Consider the following 19822-nt stretch of genomic DNA (forward strand, 5'->3'; position numbering starts at 1 on the left):
TGAAAACCAAAATACAAGAGAGTTGAGACAGTAAGCGCACGGAAATAACCGTTAATCGAAGCAACGTTGCCCTCTAGTGGTTAAATATATTTACTGCGGGGGCTGTAAACACGGAAGTTCCTGTTTCCGTCCATTTCCTATACAAATTGGCAATTGCTCGTGCGTTTTGTCCCCTTTTATTGTGATGGTGGTGTAACACAGTCAGTAGTTTAAAAATGTGCACCAGAAGTGTTTGATAAAGAAAAAATAGGCGGTATGTTTTCATAACTCACAGCTGGAATATAAGCATGAGCTGCAGACATGACAGGATACCCTGAATTTTAAGCGTCTTTATCAGGTCTTAGACTCAGAGTTACAGCCACAGCTCTAAGTGAAATGACCTAAACTGACACCTCAGCTTAGTGAACCTTTCCTTCGTTTTCTCCCAGCATGCAATTCCCCCCTTTCTGTGTTTCACTTTCATTTTTCAATGATTTCTGCTGAAGCTGCGTGCAGGAGACGAAGCGGTAAGTTAGCAATTTTTTACATATAGCTCACATAATTTATAAAATAATGAGAATATAAGATAAGATGCTTTATGGCTTCTGAAAATCTGAGTGATTTTGATTGTAATGCATGATTATACAACGAAACCATTTGTGTGAAATCGAAAGTAATGCTTTTCCCGGTCCTTTGTCATGTGTTATAAAGTACCATGAGAAGCAGTAGTTTGTTTAACAGTCCAGCTATCCTGAGATGTTCGGTGTTTGCTGTGTGACACTACAAGTAAGCGGAGAAATATTGCATTTAGTTTTCTGTGTTTGTATTTCAGGTCCCGCCTCTGTTGTCACCATGTTAGTGGCTCCTCTCCTGCTGGTGCTTTTCGTTCCCTTTTCTCCCTCATCTGGAGCACAGTTACCAAATCAAGCCAAGGCCAAAGACCTCCCTATTGCCACCAATGGTCAGCCCTTCCCCTGGGACCGCATGAGACTTCCCACAACCGTCACTCCACTCCACTATGACCTGGCCATACACCCCAATCTGACCACCCTGGACTTCACTGGCGTTGTTCGTATTGAGCTTGATGTGCATGAAGACACCAACACTGTCATTCTCCATGCCAAGCAATTGCAGATATCCGATGTGTTCCTCTTGGCACCTGAAGGCATTAAGCGCCTTAAGGTGTTGGAGTATCCTCGCTTCCATCAGCTAGCCTTGTTGTCAGACTCAGTGCTCATCAAAGGTAGGAAGTATGAAGTTCATCTGGCATTTGCTGCCAACCTGTCTGACAGTTTCCATGGTTTCTACAAGGGAAGCTACCGCACCAGCAGCGGGGAGGTCAGGTAAGGCCACGAGGCATTTTGAATGTTCTCTGTGTTTATTTTACTAATAAGACTAAATTTCTCTTTTGACAAATAACTAAAATAACTGAAGAACGTCAGAGAAAAAAATGAATGGCATCCTTGTTCACCTCCATTTTATTGGCTGTTATCGGATACTGAAGTAAAATCTTCCTTTTTGCAACAGAGAACAAAGAGTTTATTGTAAATGTAGTGCAACTTTGGAATTGGCTATAAAATGAGTGCAAGTAAAAGCTTAAAGTTCACCAAAAAAAGATTATTTAGTGCTGAAAGCTCCTAATCACACCAGCTTTAATCCACTTTCACTTTGTGCTTAATTACATTTTCAGAGTCCTGGCGTCCACGCAGTTTGAAGCGACTTTTGCTCGTGGAGCCTTCCCCTGTTTTGACGAACCCGCCTTCAAAGCCAACTTCACCATACGAATTATTCGAGAGCCACGCCACATAGCCATATCCAACATGCCAATGGTAAATGTAGACTGACCAGTCCCAGTTTACTTTAAGCATAAATGAGTAATTGCCAGAAATATGGATTTATTAAAAAGAACAAAATAGCAACATGCTATATAGTCTATACATACGACTATATATGCACATCTGCAATATTATGGACCTCTCCTTTCTTTTCTTCATTATTAAAACACTCCTGTGTTTCTCAGGTTAAAACTGTGGAGTTGCCGGGTGGTTTGCTTGAGGATCACTTTGACACCACTGTGAAAATGAGCACTTACCTGGTTGCCTACATTGTGTCGGACTTCAAGTCTGTGAGCAAGACGACCCAGCATGGTGTCAAGGTGAGATGCACACCAGATGCTTCTTATTAAAAAGACTTTTTTTAGTCAGCAGTTTGACTAAAATACTTTGCATAGGTACTGTATACATCTACACGGTGTGAAGCATATCAGACGTGTCATCTAACGACTGTTGTACTAACTGAGAAAACTTTCTTGTTCTTTGTTCTTTACTGTGATTCCCTTCAGATTTCAATCTATGCTGTCCCTGAGAAGATCGACCAGACAGCCTTTGCACTGGATGCTGCTGTCAAGCTGCTGGACTTCTATGATGACTATTTTGACATTCCTTACCCACTTCCCAAACAGGGTCAGTGGAAATCACATTGTGTTTCCATGTTAAGAGACACACACTGGTGTAGCAGTTGTTATTTTGTAACATATTACAACAGCAAGAAAAGACTTGATGAGTCATAAGTCTCTGTCTGCTTCTGATCCTTTACTCGCCTGTGTGGAAACTATGCTTTGTGCACACATTCAGGATCACATGATACCTCATATTTCAACGCTTTGACAGAACAAATATGTAAATTTAGGTGTAGACTGCTCTGTAGATGTATCAGAGGAGAACGTAAGCCATACCTAGTCGAACCGTGAGGTGACATGACTGTACCACATTATTTGTGACTGTGTTCCCTCTGCAGACCTGGCAGCTATTCCTGACTTCCAGTCAGGTGCGATGGAGAACTGGGGACTGACCACCTACAGAGAGACCGGCCTCCTCTTTGACCCTGAAAAGTCATCAGCTTCAGACAAGCTGGGCATCACCAAGGTCATCGCCCATGAACTTGCGCACCAGGTAGCTGCACTGATTCTGTTTGTTTTAAGTTAAAAGTAAAGCATTAGGGGCTAGGCTATGCAGACAACCCATGTGCTATAAGGCTAATCCAGAGGTCTGGGTTTGAATCAGTGCCGAGGCCATTTACTGCATGTCTTCACCTGGTCTTTCTCCCAGCTTTGTCTTTTCTCTTCAATGTTCTGTCACGATAAAGGCTTAAAATCTAAAAAATAAATAAAAATAAACTCATTCGTGTCAAAGTTCATCAGTCTGTACCAAGTTTTCCAAGTCAGAGCTTTACAAAGAAAATTTGCTTAAATTTATTGTCAGTATGATTGAGCGTAGCATGTGCAGTAGATACAGGTTTGTTTGACTTTTCAGTCGTTAGTACAGTATAACAACACTAAAGGTGAAAGAGCATGTTTAATGCTGTTCTTGCATGTTTTCCTACCTGTCCAGTGGTTTGGAAACCTGGTGACGATGGAGTGGTGGAATGACTTGTGGCTCAATGAAGGTTTCGCCAAGTTCATGGAGTTTGTTTCTCTCGACATCACGTACCCAGAACTTCATGTGGTGAGACTTTGAAACTCTATTTAAAACTGACTGATCCCAGGTCCTATTGGAACATACAGATCAGTTAAAATGATTTACTAAAAACCAGAAGGACATTAAAGTCACAGTCTCATAGTTTTAGTAGTGTACATTAGCTGAACAACTCCTATGTTTTGCTGGATAAGGCTACAAAGATGTGCATAAACATGATTCCATCCTCTCATTCTTCCAGGATGATTTCTTCCTGGCAAAATGTTTTGAGGCTATGGAAGTAGACTCCCTCAGCTCTTCCCACCCAGTCTCCACCCCTGTGGAAAATCCCACACAGATCCAGGAGATGTTCGACGATGTGTCATATGACAAGGTTAACCTCGGCTGTTACATTCTGTTTCATGTTTCTGTACTTGTGTAGGATATTGAAACTAACAATCGTCTCAGTATTTCATCATCATGTAAAATCTGTTAATATTTGACGTAAATTAGATATTCCCAAAGCTGAACCCACACTGTGCAGTTGAATCAAAACACTGAAGGACTTATCTACGTTTCATATTATTCCTTTTTTTAGAAGCATGTATGTATTTTGTTTTCAGGGTGCATGCATTCTGAATATGTTGCGGGACTTCCTCACTCCTGAGGCTTTTGAGATTGGCATCGTCCGATACCTGAAGCGCTACAGCTACCAAAACACTGTGAACAGCCACCTGTGGGAGAGCCTGACCAATGTGAGTGATGTGTGAGCGGTCTCTCTTTTAGAGGACTGATTTTTCATCAGTCATTTTTCTTCTTATGTAACTGTGAATGCTGAATGTGGCTCATCGTGATGCGCGTCTCTGTTAAATGTGCTTCAGATCTGCAGCTCAGATGATCTGGATGAAGGTCGACTGAAACACACAGAATTCTGCTCTAAACGCAAAACTCAGTCCGGAGCCTCGGTAAGTTGTCGTTTGATGCTTGGTAGCAAACTTGTTCAACAAAGCTCTCTGATTGTGAGCAGATTTTAGCAATTACAATAAACTCCTGTGACGTTGTTGTATTTATACAACATTATGTTTGTCTGTATTTACAGAAGTGGTACTCTGGTGATGAGCTAGACGTCAGGGCCATCATGGACACCTGGACTCTGCAGGAAGGCTTCCCACTGGTCACGGTGGAGGTCAGAGGTCGGGAAGTCAGGCTCAGTCAGGAGCGTTACTTGAAGACAGACGACCCCTCCCCGAGTGAAGGGTATGCTGTCAGGAGCGTTTTCTGTTACAATGCAAGTTTACAGCATTAAGCTATCTTCAGCCTGGAGCGTGTGGGAAGCAGGGTGCAATATTTAAACTGTAGTTTACTGAACAGTTCCTGTAACTGTGTAGCTGTCTTTGAAGCTTACAGTGAAAAATCATCACTTTCATTTCTCCAGCCAATAATAGTCTTATGTTTTTACCCCTCAGCTGTAAAAGGTTGATGGGGCGGTGTGGACAACTAAGTTTGTGAATGTGATAAATCGAGAATGAGGAGACGTTGGAGCTTTCAATTGATAACATAAGTGTATCTACTAAGAATATTGGACAACTTAATATCTCAGTGACCTCAACTTAAAGGTCAAAGGTCAGAGATCCAATTTTCCCAAAGTATTGTGAATGTGATAACTGAAGAATACAGTAGTGTAGGATTTTAAAATTGATACCATAGTTGCATCTACTAAAAATCTCGGATGAGTTCTATTCTCAGTGACCTTGATTTCAAGGTCAATGACCTCTGACCTTGAACTCACGGTCAAGACTTGAACTTGACCTAAAAATGAAAGGTCAGAGGTCAGGTTTTCTGAAACTCTTGTGAGTGCAATAACTTGGCAATGTAGGATTTTGAAATTGATACCATAGGGGTGTCTGCTATGAGGCAGAGGGATCACCCTGGCGGTCTCCAGTATTTATATTGTCATAATAAACAGTTTGACAGTTGCTTATCTTGATTTAATCATGATTAAACAAAGACATTACCTTTTAATTAATCATTATTTTGTGTGTCTAGATTCCTGTGGCAGATCCCGCTGACATACAAGACCAGTGCCTCCAACACCGTCCACCGCTTTCTGCTTAAGACAAAGACTGGTGAGTACTTGATGACATTGAGCCTTGGTTTTCTTTTAAACGGCAATATTCATTTAAATTTCATGAGTCATCATCACTTGAAAGCTTCTCTTTACTCTTCTGTCTTGTTCAGATGTCCTGTTCCTGCCAGAAGAGGTAGACTGGGTGAAGTTCAACGTGGACATGAGTGGTTACTACATGGTTCATTATGCAGGCGAGGGGTGGAACTCTATTATCAAGCTGTTGCAACACAGTCACACAGCCCTGAGCGGTAATGACCGTGCCAACCTCATCCACAATGTCTTCCAGCTTGTCAGGTCTGTTTAAACATTGCATATTAACACCAAAATTAGCTGTCTATCCTTTGGTATCTAGTTTAAGTGAAGCAGTCTGATATATTGAGCTTTGCAGGAAAACAAAGTATTATACATTCCACATACATTGCTTTTTCCCTACTCTTTGTTCTAAAGACAAGAATTCTAAAATATATCAGCTAAAATTATGTTTAGATCCAAGCACACAGTATGCTAGAAAGGAGAAAAGGGCAGCAGGATGTTTACCTGACATCTGTCTTGCAGTATAGAGAAGGTGAGGCTCGACACGGCTTTGGAGCTGTCGCTTTACCTGTCCAGAGAGACCAAGATCATGGCTGTGACTCAGGGCTTTGGAGAGCTTGTGCCGCTTTACAAACTGATGGAAAAGAGAGACATGAAGGTGCTGGAGAACCAGATGAAGGTTAGTTTGCTGGCACATTACTTGGCACATTATACCAACATATGTGACTCAGTGGCATAGTGTGATCAAGCTCAACAAAGCACAGGCCCAATTAGGGAAAAAAAAGAATAACCTTTGCCTTTACAGTAGTTTAAGGTAAAACTATACATTCACCCATCTGAATTATTGACTTCAGGTGTTCCACGCATATCAACCACTGGACTGAAAAAGAATAAAAAGGCTTTGACTTTGCACATGTTTTATAAGCCGAGTGCCCCAGAGTGCAATATGATATGAAATATTATGATAAAATTTATTGTCCAGTCTGGGAAATTTGTCATGGACTCAGGTACTCAAGATAACTTATCTTGAGTACCTGAGTCACAAAACAAAAGTACTGTCCCAAAATCAGTGTAATGAAAGATTCATTTTGTATATAATTTAGTTTATAATGTGAAATGTCTAAGAAGCAGGGTTCACACTATATATAATTTCAGTTTGTTAGAATTTTACAATGGATGGCAGCAAATGTGAAAAGAGAAGGTTTACAAGATGGTAGTGATGAAAAACCCTGATACAAAGGTATCACTTTGCTAGTATACCCCCGAAGTCATTCGCTAGTCTTACTGCATACACTAAAAGCAGTGAATCTATGGTACCTTAAATGCATTTTCCTGTTATTTTCAACCATGTCCATTGTGATTATGCAATAAAACTCCAATTTAGAAAAACTGGTTAAAAAATGTATTTATTTTTTGGTTCAAACATCGTTCGAGGGGTGTCTGACGTTCCTCTTTGCAGGAAAACAAACATACAGCATGTGGATTGTAACTGTATACTCTCTAAGGAGGATTTAATGTCTCTTTTTGTTTTTTAGAGCTATATTGTAGATTTGTTCCAGGATTTGATTGACCAGCAGGAATGGAATGACTCCGGCTCCGTGTCTCAGCGAGTGTTGAGAAGTTACCTGCTGCTGTTTTCCTGTGTCAGGAACTATGCTCCCTGTGTGACCAAAGCCACCCAGCTCTTTAACCAGTGGAAGGACTCTGATGGCACCATGAGGTTTGGAGTCATAGTCAACAATAGCACAAGAAAATCTGATTTTACTATGTATATACATCTGAACTGAAAGCCTCCTTGTTTTTGTTTTTTTAGCCTTCCTGTTGATATCACCATGGCAGTGTTTGTGATTGGAGCTCGAACACCAGAGGGCTGGGATTTCCTCTTTGAGAAGTACCGCCATTCGCTGCAAATGTCGGTCAAGAGCCGCATGAAGACTGCCATGGCTGTTAGCCCACTGCAGGACAAGCTCAAGTGGTGTGTAGATTATGGGAACTGGGACACATCAGTATTTCTTAGCTAAAGCTAAGGGGATATAATTACCCCTGCTCTCCCTTTACTGTTCCCTTTGTGTCTGCAGGATGATGGAGCAGAGCCTCATCGGTGAGATAATGAAGACTCAGGACCTCCCAGGCGTAGTCGTCTCTGTCAGCAAGAACCCTCATGGCTACCAGCTGGCCTGGGACTTCCTCAGAGCCAACTGGCACACTATGATCAAGAAGTCAGTCAGCCCATCACACACACGTTTTATCATCCACAATACACCATCAGCCTTAAATCCTCAGTCTTGTCAGTTTTGCACATATTGATACTTTTGTTTAGTCAGGAGAGAGCACCGCCTTTGCCAAGAGTATTAAAATTGGTAGAATAGCCTATAATATAAACTTTATTTGTATACAGAAAATTTTGTTTGTTTATTATTTATATATTGATATGAAGGTATTCCCTAACAAAATAGGGAATTCTATCACTGGTTAAAAAAATTTGAACTTTGGTGTTTGTTTGCTTTGATGTCACAGGTTTGACCTCGGCTCCAGCACTATATCATACTTGGTAACTGGGGTAACTAACCAGTACTCTACTAGAGAGATGCTAGATGAGGTAAGTATGGCTGCATGTCTACATAGGTGTTCATTATTTCGATCAAAAGGCATGTCCGTATTTCGGATAACAAGAATATTGCCTGGATCTAAATATTAAGGACGCTGCATCTAGAATGTCGATCAAAGTCTTCCTCCTTTACACCGACTCAGGTACGAAGCTTCTTCGGCTCCCTGACAGAGGAGACGGGCTCAGAGATGAGGTGCATCCAGCAGGCCTACGAGACCATTGAGGATAACATCCGCTGGATGGACAAAAATCTTCCTCTTCTGCAGGCTTGGCTGGACAAGCGCAACCGACGAGTGTCTCATGAGGATTTATAGCTTCAGGAAGGTTAAAATAATGAATAGTGAATAATTACAAACAGAAACAAATCTGTGTAAACGCAAACCACAAAATAGATGAAGTTGATCACAATGACGGTTGTTTTTCAGCTCAAGTTTGTCTATAATAGCAGTAAGTCCTGACTTAAATTGGATTTTTTTTGTGTCAAAATCACTTTAAATCTCTACCCAGTCCCACAAGTTTACAAAAAAATGAGCTTGCTTTGGGAAAGATTGTGGGTCATTATAAGTATTATTTAATACCCTGAAACTGACTGACCGCACTAGTGAGTTTTTTAATTACAATTGTTTAAACTACAGCCTAAAAAAATGTTAAACAGGTGCATTTCAGATCCAAACAAAACTAATGAACCATTCTAAGAACGTCCTAAAAGTCAGCTCGCTCTCAAGTCCAGCTGCATTTAACCCTCTGTGCCCAGGTTTGCTTCAGTTTGCTTCAGCATCTCTCCCTCCCTCCCTCCTTCTCCCTCAATCTGCTGATGTGTGTTTGTGTTTTCCTCTCAGTTTCCAGCACACCTGCTTTCCAAAAAGTTTCACAATGAAGTTGATTTTAAAGTTTATATGGGCTAATGGGAGACTTTTTTTTGCATGGAAACCAATCATACAGGAGTCCAACTAAATCACATGTGAGATCTGTGGCCTAACTCTTAAAGTGAGCACAGACAGTATGTGTAACCATTCATTCAACAGTGTAAGTGTGCCAGGGAATGTTACACAATGATCAAACCGGTCAATCCATGCACAGGCATGGTGCAAAACAACATGTGAGCACACTAACATAACAGTCCTCAGTAAGGGGAAAAGCAGCCTTAGCATATAACATAATTATTAAATGAACCTATTTGTTGTTTGTAATAGTCTCCTTTTTTCTGAAGAAAAGATCTTGTTTTTTTCCACAGAGATGTTTGTGTGTGCTGAGTATGTCTTTGTGCAAGTGTGTATGTTTAGCTGTGAAGTTTAAATTCTGTTTTAGCTGGATGAAGTCACAGTTGTTGTTTTTTAACAGTAAATGTTGAATTCTGCTTCAGTGCGAAGCAGCATAAAGATTATACGATGTGATATGAATAGTGCAAAAGAAATGCACTCAATGTCTGACTTAAGTTTTTTCTTGAAAAAGAACCTAAAAATGTGGGCATGTCTGTGCAAAACCAATGAAACAGACAATGTAGTGCGCTGCGCTTAATATATTTTTACAGTTTATTGGTTGTCGTTAAAAGATTAGATTACACTTCTGTACGTTTATATTTTTCCACAGTTTGGGTAAATTTTAATACTGAGGAGCTAAACATGGATTCCAGCGGCGCTGGTGTGTGTTTTGGTACAGTTTATTTAAATGAGTAAGCTCGGCAAGACAAAAAGCACTGTAAGAAAAAATGTTTTATGTGTGTGTGTGTGTGTGTTTTGTTTTCTTTTTGGTTTATTGAACAGAGTAGCATATTTCCATTTTTATGCTCCTGTTACTAAAACCGTTGTTGAAAATGTAAAGATGTGTGTTGGTTTGATTAAACGTTGGACAAATAAAGTTTTTCTTTTGAACTATAATGCATTTTCTCTAACAGCATAGTGTTCTAATTATATTAGTAGTTTGATAAGGGTTATATGTTCAGTCCCTGTGAGTTTTATGGATATAACCTTTGTATCTCCTCATCCCTCTGATCAGCAGGTGTTCTTCCAGTTTGGGAGTGTTTCCTGTTTGAATTTTGGGCTTTCTTCTCAGACACACACCAAAAAGATTTTATAAATTAGGATCAGCGGTGTATTAATCCTGCCTATAATAACAGCTAATATTGCTGCTCTGAAAGACTCACACAACAGTGAGTCTTTATAGAAGTGTAAAATAAATGGTTGGAATAAACCTTTTAACAAGACTCTTCATGACACAACACCTGAATGCATAGTGAAGGAAAAATCAGATGTTATTAAGCTAAGTGTGTCCAGATTAATTACAAATTGTTACATATTTTAATATACCTTAAAATGACGACTAATGAATCATCAGATTTAACTTCTCTTGCCCAGAGGTGACAGGAAACACGATACTATTATAAAAATGTTTTATTCCACTACTTTCCTTACTTTCAATTTTTCTTAGGCAGTAAATTTCAGCTAAGACCTTGTAGATAAACGTGTCTCTTTCTCTTTTAAACTTCTAATGCTGCCATAAATTCTTTGGAGGGACCTTTAGCACATACTAATAAAAGATACTGATCAACTGACAAAACAGAAATTCATAGAAGTCTGCTTATAACAGGGGTAGGCAACCTTTCTGATGACGAGTGCCATTTAAAATTTCCACAGACGTCAGTGTGCCATATGATTGCATTAGCAATAAATTAATAACGCTCTATATTAGGAGTCGGCAACCCTGGGCACGCGAAGGGTTAAGTGATGGCACGACCATAGCTGGACTGGCCATCGGGCATACCTGGCATTTGGTCGGTGGCCAATGATTTTTTTTTTTTTGTAAGGTATATAAAATGAAAGTGGTGGATTGGCCAGATGCTGGCGGTGTGTAAAAATAACTCAGTTGTTTGGTGGTGGCTTTGGCGAGCTTCCACAGATTCATTAACATTACAAGTGGTGGAGGCCAGCAGGTGGATGAGAGAAAGGGGAGGCAAGAGGAGAGACCCGAGGCAGCGCCGTCCGAGTGTCAGGTGAACTGAACTTCAGGTAAGAAGTTATGACCTGCAGTCTATCTGGGTCAGATATAAACCAAGTTTAGGTGGAGTTTATTTTCGTTGTGCTGACTTTTTACAGTCAGTTACAATAACTCGTACTGCGTGCTAGCTAGCATGACGAGAGTTTCTATACAGCTGGGTGGGTGCTATGAAGTTACTGATAGTGAACTTTATTTTATTCATAAGGTTAGTTAGTAGAGTTGCCAACCTCCGTAAAAAGACGAATCGTCCCGGACTTCAGCTACAATGAAAAAGACATAAAGCTGGAGCTGCACAGCTGCCTCTTCTTCTCTCATTCTCTCCCCTCTCTCTCCTGTTGCTACTTCAATCATGAAACTGATCAATGATCAGCTGATCGGCTTTTCTCTCTTGTTTGTTTATCGCCCACTTTGCGCCAGAAAGAGGAAACCAGCGGATGTCGCGCTAAACAACAGCAGCACGTTTAAGCTTGATCAGCTGTTGTTAGAATTTATTTAATATTTTTTCTAGTATCAGCTGATGTTTGCTGGAGCCACAGCTGTAAAACTGCTGGTCATGATATCGGTTTGGATATGTGGTGAGAGGGAAACATGAAGATGAAACCAGGAGATGTCCTTACTGGATCATCAGAGCTGAACAGGTGATGGAGAAACAGGTTTACCTTTTAGGTGACATGAATGAGTTGAAGGGTTGGGTTGAATATTAACAAACATGCCATATTACCCAGTTATTTCTCTTATCAGTGGTTCTATATATTGTGTAACTGTTCATATAGAGCGTTATTAGATTTATTGCTAATGCAATCATATGGCACACTGACCTCTGAGGAAATTTTAAATGGCACTCGTCATCAGAAAGGTTGCCTACCCCTGCTCTATATGAACAGTTACACAATATATAGAACCACTTTATAGAATTATATTTGTTCGCAGATGTTGGCAGCTATCAGCAATAGTTATCAGCTGTTTTGAAACAAAAAAAGACACTTTTTATCCATAACAAGAACTCCATAACAGCAAATGAACTGTACAACAGAAAATACAAATGCTATTTATGGTCTCCTCACAACAATGATAAGAGAAATAAACTGGGCCAATATGGCATGTTTGTTAATATTCAACCCAACCCTTCAACTCATTCATGTCACCTAACAACCTGTTCAGCTCTGATGATCCAGTAAGGACATCTCCTGGTTTCATCTTCATGTTTCCCTCTCACCAGATAACCAAACCGAATCATGACCAGCAGGTTTACAGCTGTGGCTCCAGCAAACATCAGCTGATACTAGAAATTAATATTAAATAAATTCTAACAACAGCTGATCAAGCTTAAACGTGCTGCTGTTGTTTAGCGCGACATCCGCTGGTTTCCTCTTTCTGGCGCAAAGTGGGCGATAAACAAACAAGAGAGAAAAGCCGATCAGCTGATCATTGATCAGTTTCATGATTGAAGTAGCAACAGGAGAGAGAGGGGAGAGAATGAGAGAAGAGGCAGCTGTGCAGCTCCAGCTTTATGTCTTTTTCATTGTAGCTGAAGTCCGGGACGATTCCGTTTTTTACGGACGGTTGGCAACTCTACTAACTAACCTTATGAATAAAATAAAGTTCACTATCAGTAACATCATAGCACCCACCCAGCTGTATAGAAACTCCGTCATGCTAGCTAGCACGCAGTACGAGTTATTGTAACTGACTGTAAAAAGTCAGCACAACGAAAATAAACTCCACCTAAACTTGGTTTATATCTGACCCAGATAGACTGCAGGTCATAACTTCTTACCTGAAGTTCAGTTCACCTGACACTCGGACGGCGGCTGCCTCGGGTCTCTCCTCTTGCCTCCCCTTTCTCTCATCCCCTGCTGGCCTCCACCACTATTAATGTTAACGAATCTGTGGAAGCTTCGCCAAAGCCACCACCAAACAACTGACCAGCATCTGGCCAATCCACCACTTTCATTATATACCATTACAAAAAGAAAAAAAAAAAATCATCGGCCACCGACCAAATGCCAGGTATGCCCGATGGCCAGTCCAGCTATGGTCGTGCCATCACTTAACCCTTCGCGTGACGACTGTGGCACGCGTGCCCAGGGTTGCCGACCCCTGGCTTTTATTAACAGATATAAGTTTTTGTTGTGTGTGTGTGTGTGTGTGTGTGTAAGATGTGCAGAGGTGAAAAACCCTGGTAACAATTAAGAATACTACAATTCTCAGTGTATTTCAGGTGCTATTAAACGTGCCTTCTTTGCACTCGCCCCCATGCTTGAACACACTGTACACACCGCCTCTTATCAGGACACTCATAATAAAACTGCACTCTGCTCCAGTGAGTTTTCCCTCCCAGTCTCATACGTGAGAGAACTTGTGGCTGGATCGAAGGTAAGAGCACAGAGCTGGCCTTTTTTTCTTCTGATTCCTTGTTTTGACTATTCTGCTCAGTTACAAGAAGCTGATAAAACTGAATCTAATAACAAAAATCTGAAAATACTAGAAGCTGTTTGTTTTAGAAGCGCAGACTAGGCCGCTTTCCCGCTGTGCTTACCGATCATGTGCTCACCTCGCCTACTTCTCATGTGATTGTTTTAGGTTCTCTTGTTCGCTTTTGTTTAATAATTTATTTAAAAAAAAAACTTTTAATGCTAAATCACCTTAGTACGGGCAGAGTTTTTGTGGCTTTACTATCACAGTTTCATTATGTTGAAAATCTTGTAATCTGTTGCCCTCCCAGCATTTTACATTTAAGAAAATAAAAATATAATTTTGGGAAAACCCTAACTTTGGCAACTGAGCCAGCCTTAAAAGCCATGTTTAACACAGTGACCTACTTTTCTCAATTCAAGGCTGCGAATCAGTTAAACAGACCTTTCTTATTGTGGACACCTTGATTTGATTTGTGGCTTGGTGCAGCAGCTGTATTAGTATCTTGTGTTTTTAAGCCTTTGATAATATATTTGTCTTTCCATTCCATCTGATAGTGAATGCTTAATAATTTGATAAACAGGTCTAATATTATGATTTACTCACGAAAAAGGAACTGTCACAAATTGAATTCAAGGTTTATTTGTCAGACACTTCATTCTTATAATCGTGTTGTATAAAAACCATGTTTCCTGAGTAAGTCATGGTTTATTTACTTCATTTAACATGACTCCACAAGTCAGAATTTGGTAACTTGTGGAATCACTCATCCATCTCACCTCTCTGATTCACAGTTTTGAAATCCACGCTCACTAATATGTCAACAGCCTAAAATAAGCTAAGATTTGATTTGCTATCAGGCTATGAAATTGATACCTATTTGTAATCAATTTAATATTCCAAGTCGTCACATGATTGCTTTATGGGCATCATGGAACAAGTGCAGTCATCCCGTCTTTGCGAAATATCACTGACAGCAATAGTTAAACTAAATGACTGCAAATTATATGAGGCTACTGTAGTACAAAGTGCTGCTTTGTAAGAAATCTTCTTCCAGAACCTACCTATCCTATCTTATCTATCCTAGTACAATCAAGACAGGCAATAAAAGCTCCTTGGAGATTTCATTTTTTCTATGACAAAACATTGGGTTTAAAGTTCAAAGTGTACATATTTTCCAACTGATACGAAAAGATCTAAAAATGGAACATTTTCATTGAAAGGGTGACCACATAAGCTCGTGAAAGCAAGATCTTTACATTTTAACTGCACTGTTTTTAGATCACTGATGACAAAAAAAATAAAAAATCTATTTTTTTTTTTGTTTTGTTTTACATGTTTGCCTTTCAGGTTCATTCAGTGGTTTGTTACTCCACTGTCATTTTGGCCCATTAAGAATTCATCCACCAGATTTAAGGATGTTTTCGGACTACAGTGTCTTTCTACAGTAAGACCCATTTCTTTTCATTGATACTTTTCTATGAGAATTACTTTCCTGTGCTGTGTGTACTATGTATTATTGGCTGAAAAAGAATCCTTTTTTTCAGTTTCTTTTATTCTATTAAAACAGCAAACTAATAAACTGGTAACACCTTCCACCACCAGGGAAGGCTGAGAGTTTTCAAACTGTGCCAGAGTTGTTAGATAACCTGTTCTCTGCTTTCTCCACATCTTCGTCTTTCTCCAAGGATCTTCCTGGGCATCCTGGGTTTTGGTCTCGCCATGATGTTCTGCACCACTATATGCAGACTATGCCATCGCCAAAGGGATGACCCTATATCACGGAGGTCTATAAGACATAGTGACCAGGGCAGGCTCCCGCAGTCCATATATTTCATTCCCTTCCCCAGGAGCATACCACAGCAGGACAGCGAAGATCAAGGTGGTGATGCCATGAGACCACCACGATACAGCACAACAGTCTACTCAGGACCCCCACCTGCCTATAATGAGGTGATTATGATTTTCTCTGCATCTCTTTCTCTTGCGCTAACAAAATAATGCACCCATATATCAGTATATTTAGGCTATTGCTAAATTATAGCTCTTTTTTTCTCTATCTTCAGCTGGAATTTAAGCCTGATGAGCTCCCACCTGCTTACAATGAACAAAGCATTTCTATGTATCCCATAACACCCCCACCGCCTCGCCCAGACATGGTTCAACCACAGGCACAGTAACAACCATAAGGAAAAAGCATTATTGTGTCGAGGTTACGGACACTCACGATATTGCACTGCCTCGTGGACATAAGTAACGAGAAGTTCTAATCTTTTAAGGGTTGGTTTTATTGTTAGACTTGTTTTCTTTATTGTTTTAAGGGAGTTGATGCTGGCACGAAGAGAATCAAAGTTGCGGAAATGGAAAAGGTTTAAAGTTACAACACTGTAAACGTGTTTCTGTTTCAGCTTGTTCTCTCTGTGTTTATTAGCAGGATATCAAAGAAGTGTATCAGGTATCAGGTATTTATTACATTTAGCGCAGAGCTAAACTGAAATACACGTTGTTTTGGTTTGCACTCAACATCTTGAGGACGAGATGCATTTTTTTCACCACTTTTACAGACTTCATTTCAACAGACAGTAAAGGGATGGCACTCATGGCATTTACAATAACACTGTGAGAAACTGAAATGGTTGCATTTTGCTTGTTCACACTCTGTATATTTACTAAAAGGGTTTAGATATTCGCTATTCATTCTTTCATCAAAATATTAGCTTTGGGTGACTATTTTGGAAAGCATGTATTCTCTGGTTGCTTTTTAAGTGATGTTCTAAACAAGCACATACAGTGAAGTACATGATATTGAAGTGTGCCTGACAAGCATGTATTTTCATATACGTATGCTGATTAACTTATGCGACTGTAATAGCACGGTTGCAGTGATGTTGTATTCATATTGTGCTAGAAGAGGCCTTTTTCACTCATGACAGGGACTGCATAGGTGTAACTCATTGTTCAGCCGTTGGTTATGGCCGAACAATCAGTTAGTGCTATTTATTACAGCTGTTCACGTACCATTCAATTACTGTTGTGATTTCTGAGAACTTGCTTTAAGACTTTAATGAAACAGCCACTTTACTTGAAATGAAATGTGTAAATAGACAAAATTTGCAAATTAATTGTTCAAATTGTTCTCAGGAAAAAAAAAGTGAATGATATTTATAGTAGCTGGTCTACTTAAAGTTCTCTGTACAGACTGAACGCTCCAACAAAGTCTGTAATATGAACCTGGAAACAGAGGTTAGAAAAAGATTTCAATGTTTAGGAAATTTTTCATGTAAATGTATGTTCATAATAATGATTGTATCACATGTACATATTGTGGATACGTTTAAATAAAGAAAAACACTAAATCAAGCTTGTCATAAATTTTAACAAAGTTGGAATAAAAGTTGAAATGCTTTACAAAGATTCACTTCGGTGCAACTTAAAACATTGAAGAATTTCCAGTTTCTTTGGCTTAAGAAACTCTTGAGGTGCTTTTGCAGCAGGTTTTTAGTCATTATCCTCTGAAGTGCCATTAAGGGTTATCCAATTAGTTTGGCAACATTTGGCTGAATCTGAGCAGTCATACAAGCCCAGACCATAACATTGCCTCCATCGTGTTTGACAGATGATATGGTATGCTTTGAACAAAGAGCTGGTCCTTTACAACTTTTCTTGAGTGTAGCCATTAGTTTTTTGTTTTTTTGTCGTTGTAAACTTTTCAATTCAATCTTTTCATTTTCCCAACAACAACTGCCTCAAGTCACTTTATATAATAAGATAAAGATGCTACAATAACAAAGAGAAATCCCAACAATCAGATGACCTCCTATGAGCAAGCACTTGGCACAGTGGGAAGGAAAATCTTTTAACAGGAGAAAACCCCTGACAAGCTCAGGGAGCGGCTGTCAGGGGTCACGTGTGGACGCGAGGAAGAGATGACCCAAACGCAGGACTCACGGTGCGGGATCAAGGGTGTATAGTGTAGTGAGTGGATGAACAGAACAGTAACGAACGCTGGCTGGCTGGATGACTGAATGGCTGGCTGAACTGAAAACACACATGGGAACGACGGCAGTGACAACATCAATGACAAGACAATGAGCGAGTGGAAACTGAGGACTTAGATACACAGACTGATGAGAGACCGGTGAGTACACAGCTGAACTTAATCAAACTAACGATACACAGGAAAGGAACTGGCACAGCAAGACAGGAATTGTGAACGAGTGAGAAATAAACTGAACATGAACGAACTGAAAACACTGGGTCAACGACCCAAGAACCCTGACAGCGGCAGCCGTCTGCATGACCAGATGGGGGTAAGAGGAAGAAGACGGGGCAAAAGGCACACCTTGTAAACCCACTGCATTTCTATTCATGAAGTCATCTCTTGAGAGTCTCACTCACCTCCTTGAGAACGTTTCTTGATTTTGCTAGATGTTGTGAATGTTTTTTTTTCTAACCAAAGAAAGAATTATTCTTTATCCCACTCCTACAGTTTTTGTCAGCTCTCTGACAGGTTTATTTATTTTCAGCCTAATGATGGCTTCCTGTCACTTGCACTGACATGTCTTTGGATCTCAGTTGCAGTCAAAAACTACCACATGCACATTTAACACATTTCCAGGTTCTTTCATCTGCTTCATTTGTCACAGAATAACAGGAATGCCTCTGAAAATGGGGTCCAATGTGTAAAACTGGTTGCAATTCCTAAACAGTTATTTTTGATGAGCTCCCTTGAATTACAGTTGAAAGTCTTCACATCTTGATTGTTTGATCTAAAATCCATTTGTGTGGTGTACAGAGACAATGTGCCATTGTAGTTTTGTTCACTTTTGTCAATGAATCCTTTAATACGTTACACTTATGCTTATTTTATATATAAAACTACATATCAACCACAGTCATGGTGTCTTTATGTCAGCTTTTAAAACTTCACAGCAACAACCCACTAACCTGCTGCACGAACTATTCTCTGTCAGCTTCCTGATAGCAAAATGACTAATCACAGGAGAAGCCAAAGTCCTTCTTTTATGACAGTATAATATCACATAGGGAGTGTCTCGTCAAACGATCCAATCTAACAGTGACCAAACTTAACACCAGGGGGCACTCCAAGCGTGTAGACACTGATGCTTTTTTGTTGTTGTCATCTTGTAGTTTCCAGGTCTTTCTTTACTTTGCTAAACGTACATTTATCTGTTTTGTTATAATTATATAATTTTGTTAAAAACATGGTCACAGATCTGTTAAAGGTTACATTACTCTAATCTGGTTATTTTTACTTCCTGCACAACCACATTACATTTTGTGAATAAGTATCATACTAGAAGTATTAAATAAGCCTCTTACTATTAAAGACTTTGAAGGAAGCAGTCTCGGATTAACACCTGGAATGTGTATTGTCAAGCTCTTACAAGGTCCCCAAAAGGCAAAACTGCTGTTGACCCTTGTGTGGACACATCTACTTGAGTCCTGCATGGGTGAGAGTGGATTTGCCCTGCTCACACAGCCCCACAGTTCACCCATGGTTAGGTCTGCTAAGGCGTGTTTGCTGGGATAATGCTAGACTATATGGACTGTTAAAATAAAACCCTGTACGTTCACTTACTGACACATCTCTTTAAAGGAGTGATAAAAATGATTGCACAAGGAGAAATAAACTAAAGGAGGAGATTTTGACATTTCTTTTGACAGCCTTGATAGGAGTCAGAACAATAACCTCCACAAATGGAAAAAGTTCTGCTTCTCTTCCTGCTGTTACACCGTGTACGTAATCCCACCTTTTCTCTTTTTCTCTGTCTCTGTTATTGCCTTTATTACTTTATACTTACAATACCATGTTTTACTATTTTCTTCATTCAAAAAGCAATAATGTGTAGATCCAATCATTGTTTAAATACATAAGAGCAAAGTTGTTTGGGATTTTTTTCCGTGTTGCAATATATTTACACGATTAGCTGTCTGTCTTATTTGTGAAATATATATTAAAAGGATAAATGACTTGTCTGCTGAATACTAACTCTGCCTAAGGGGGTAAACAAGACAAAGAAACTTGAATCCAAGCACTCTCTATGCTCCTCTGATAGAAAAATTATTAAAGTTATGCAACACTGTCTGAAATTAAAGTTACAACACTCTTTTCAGTAAGCTGAAGTAAGCTCTAATCTGTCCTTTTCTCAGGCCTTGCTGTGGCTCTTCTGCTAACTGTTCTCCAAAGCA

General features: G+C 39.7%; 2 protein-coding genes across 2 annotated transcripts; both read left to right on the top strand.

The window, feature by feature from the left end:
* Nucleotides 1-142: 142 nt before the first annotated feature.
* Nucleotides 143-10077, top strand: erap1b (endoplasmic reticulum aminopeptidase 1b). The gene is made up of 19 exons (XM_005924512.3): nt 143-506; nt 812-1322; nt 1670-1808; nt 2000-2134; nt 2321-2441; nt 2776-2930; nt 3369-3482; nt 3694-3825; nt 4055-4186; nt 4313-4396; nt 4531-4688; nt 5478-5557; nt 5670-5853; nt 6115-6271; nt 7128-7312; nt 7406-7567; nt 7671-7811; nt 8110-8191; nt 8344-10077. The coding sequence occupies exons 1-19, from the start codon at nt 470-472 to the stop codon at nt 8512-8514; spliced, it is 2880 nt and encodes a 959-aa protein (XP_005924574.1). The 5' UTR covers nt 143-469; the 3' UTR covers nt 8515-10077.
* Nucleotides 10078-13479: 3402 nt separating this feature from the next.
* Nucleotides 13480-17855, top strand: si:dkey-283b1.6. The gene is made up of 4 exons (XM_042220747.1): nt 13480-13570; nt 14960-15056; nt 15298-15562; nt 15676-17855. The coding sequence occupies exons 2-4, from the start codon at nt 15028-15030 to the stop codon at nt 15787-15789; spliced, it is 408 nt and encodes a 135-aa protein (XP_042076681.1). The 5' UTR covers nt 13480-13570; nt 14960-15027; the 3' UTR covers nt 15790-17855.
* The last annotated feature ends 1967 nt before the right edge of the window (nt 17856-19822 follow it).

The sequence above is a fragment of the Haplochromis burtoni genome, unplaced genomic scaffold, assembly GCF_018398535.1.
Source record: "Haplochromis burtoni strain Fernald_Lab_line unplaced genomic scaffold, NCSU_Asbu1 Contig_54, whole genome shotgun sequence".
Lineage (NCBI taxonomy): Eukaryota > Metazoa > Chordata > Actinopteri > Cichliformes > Cichlidae > Haplochromis > Haplochromis burtoni.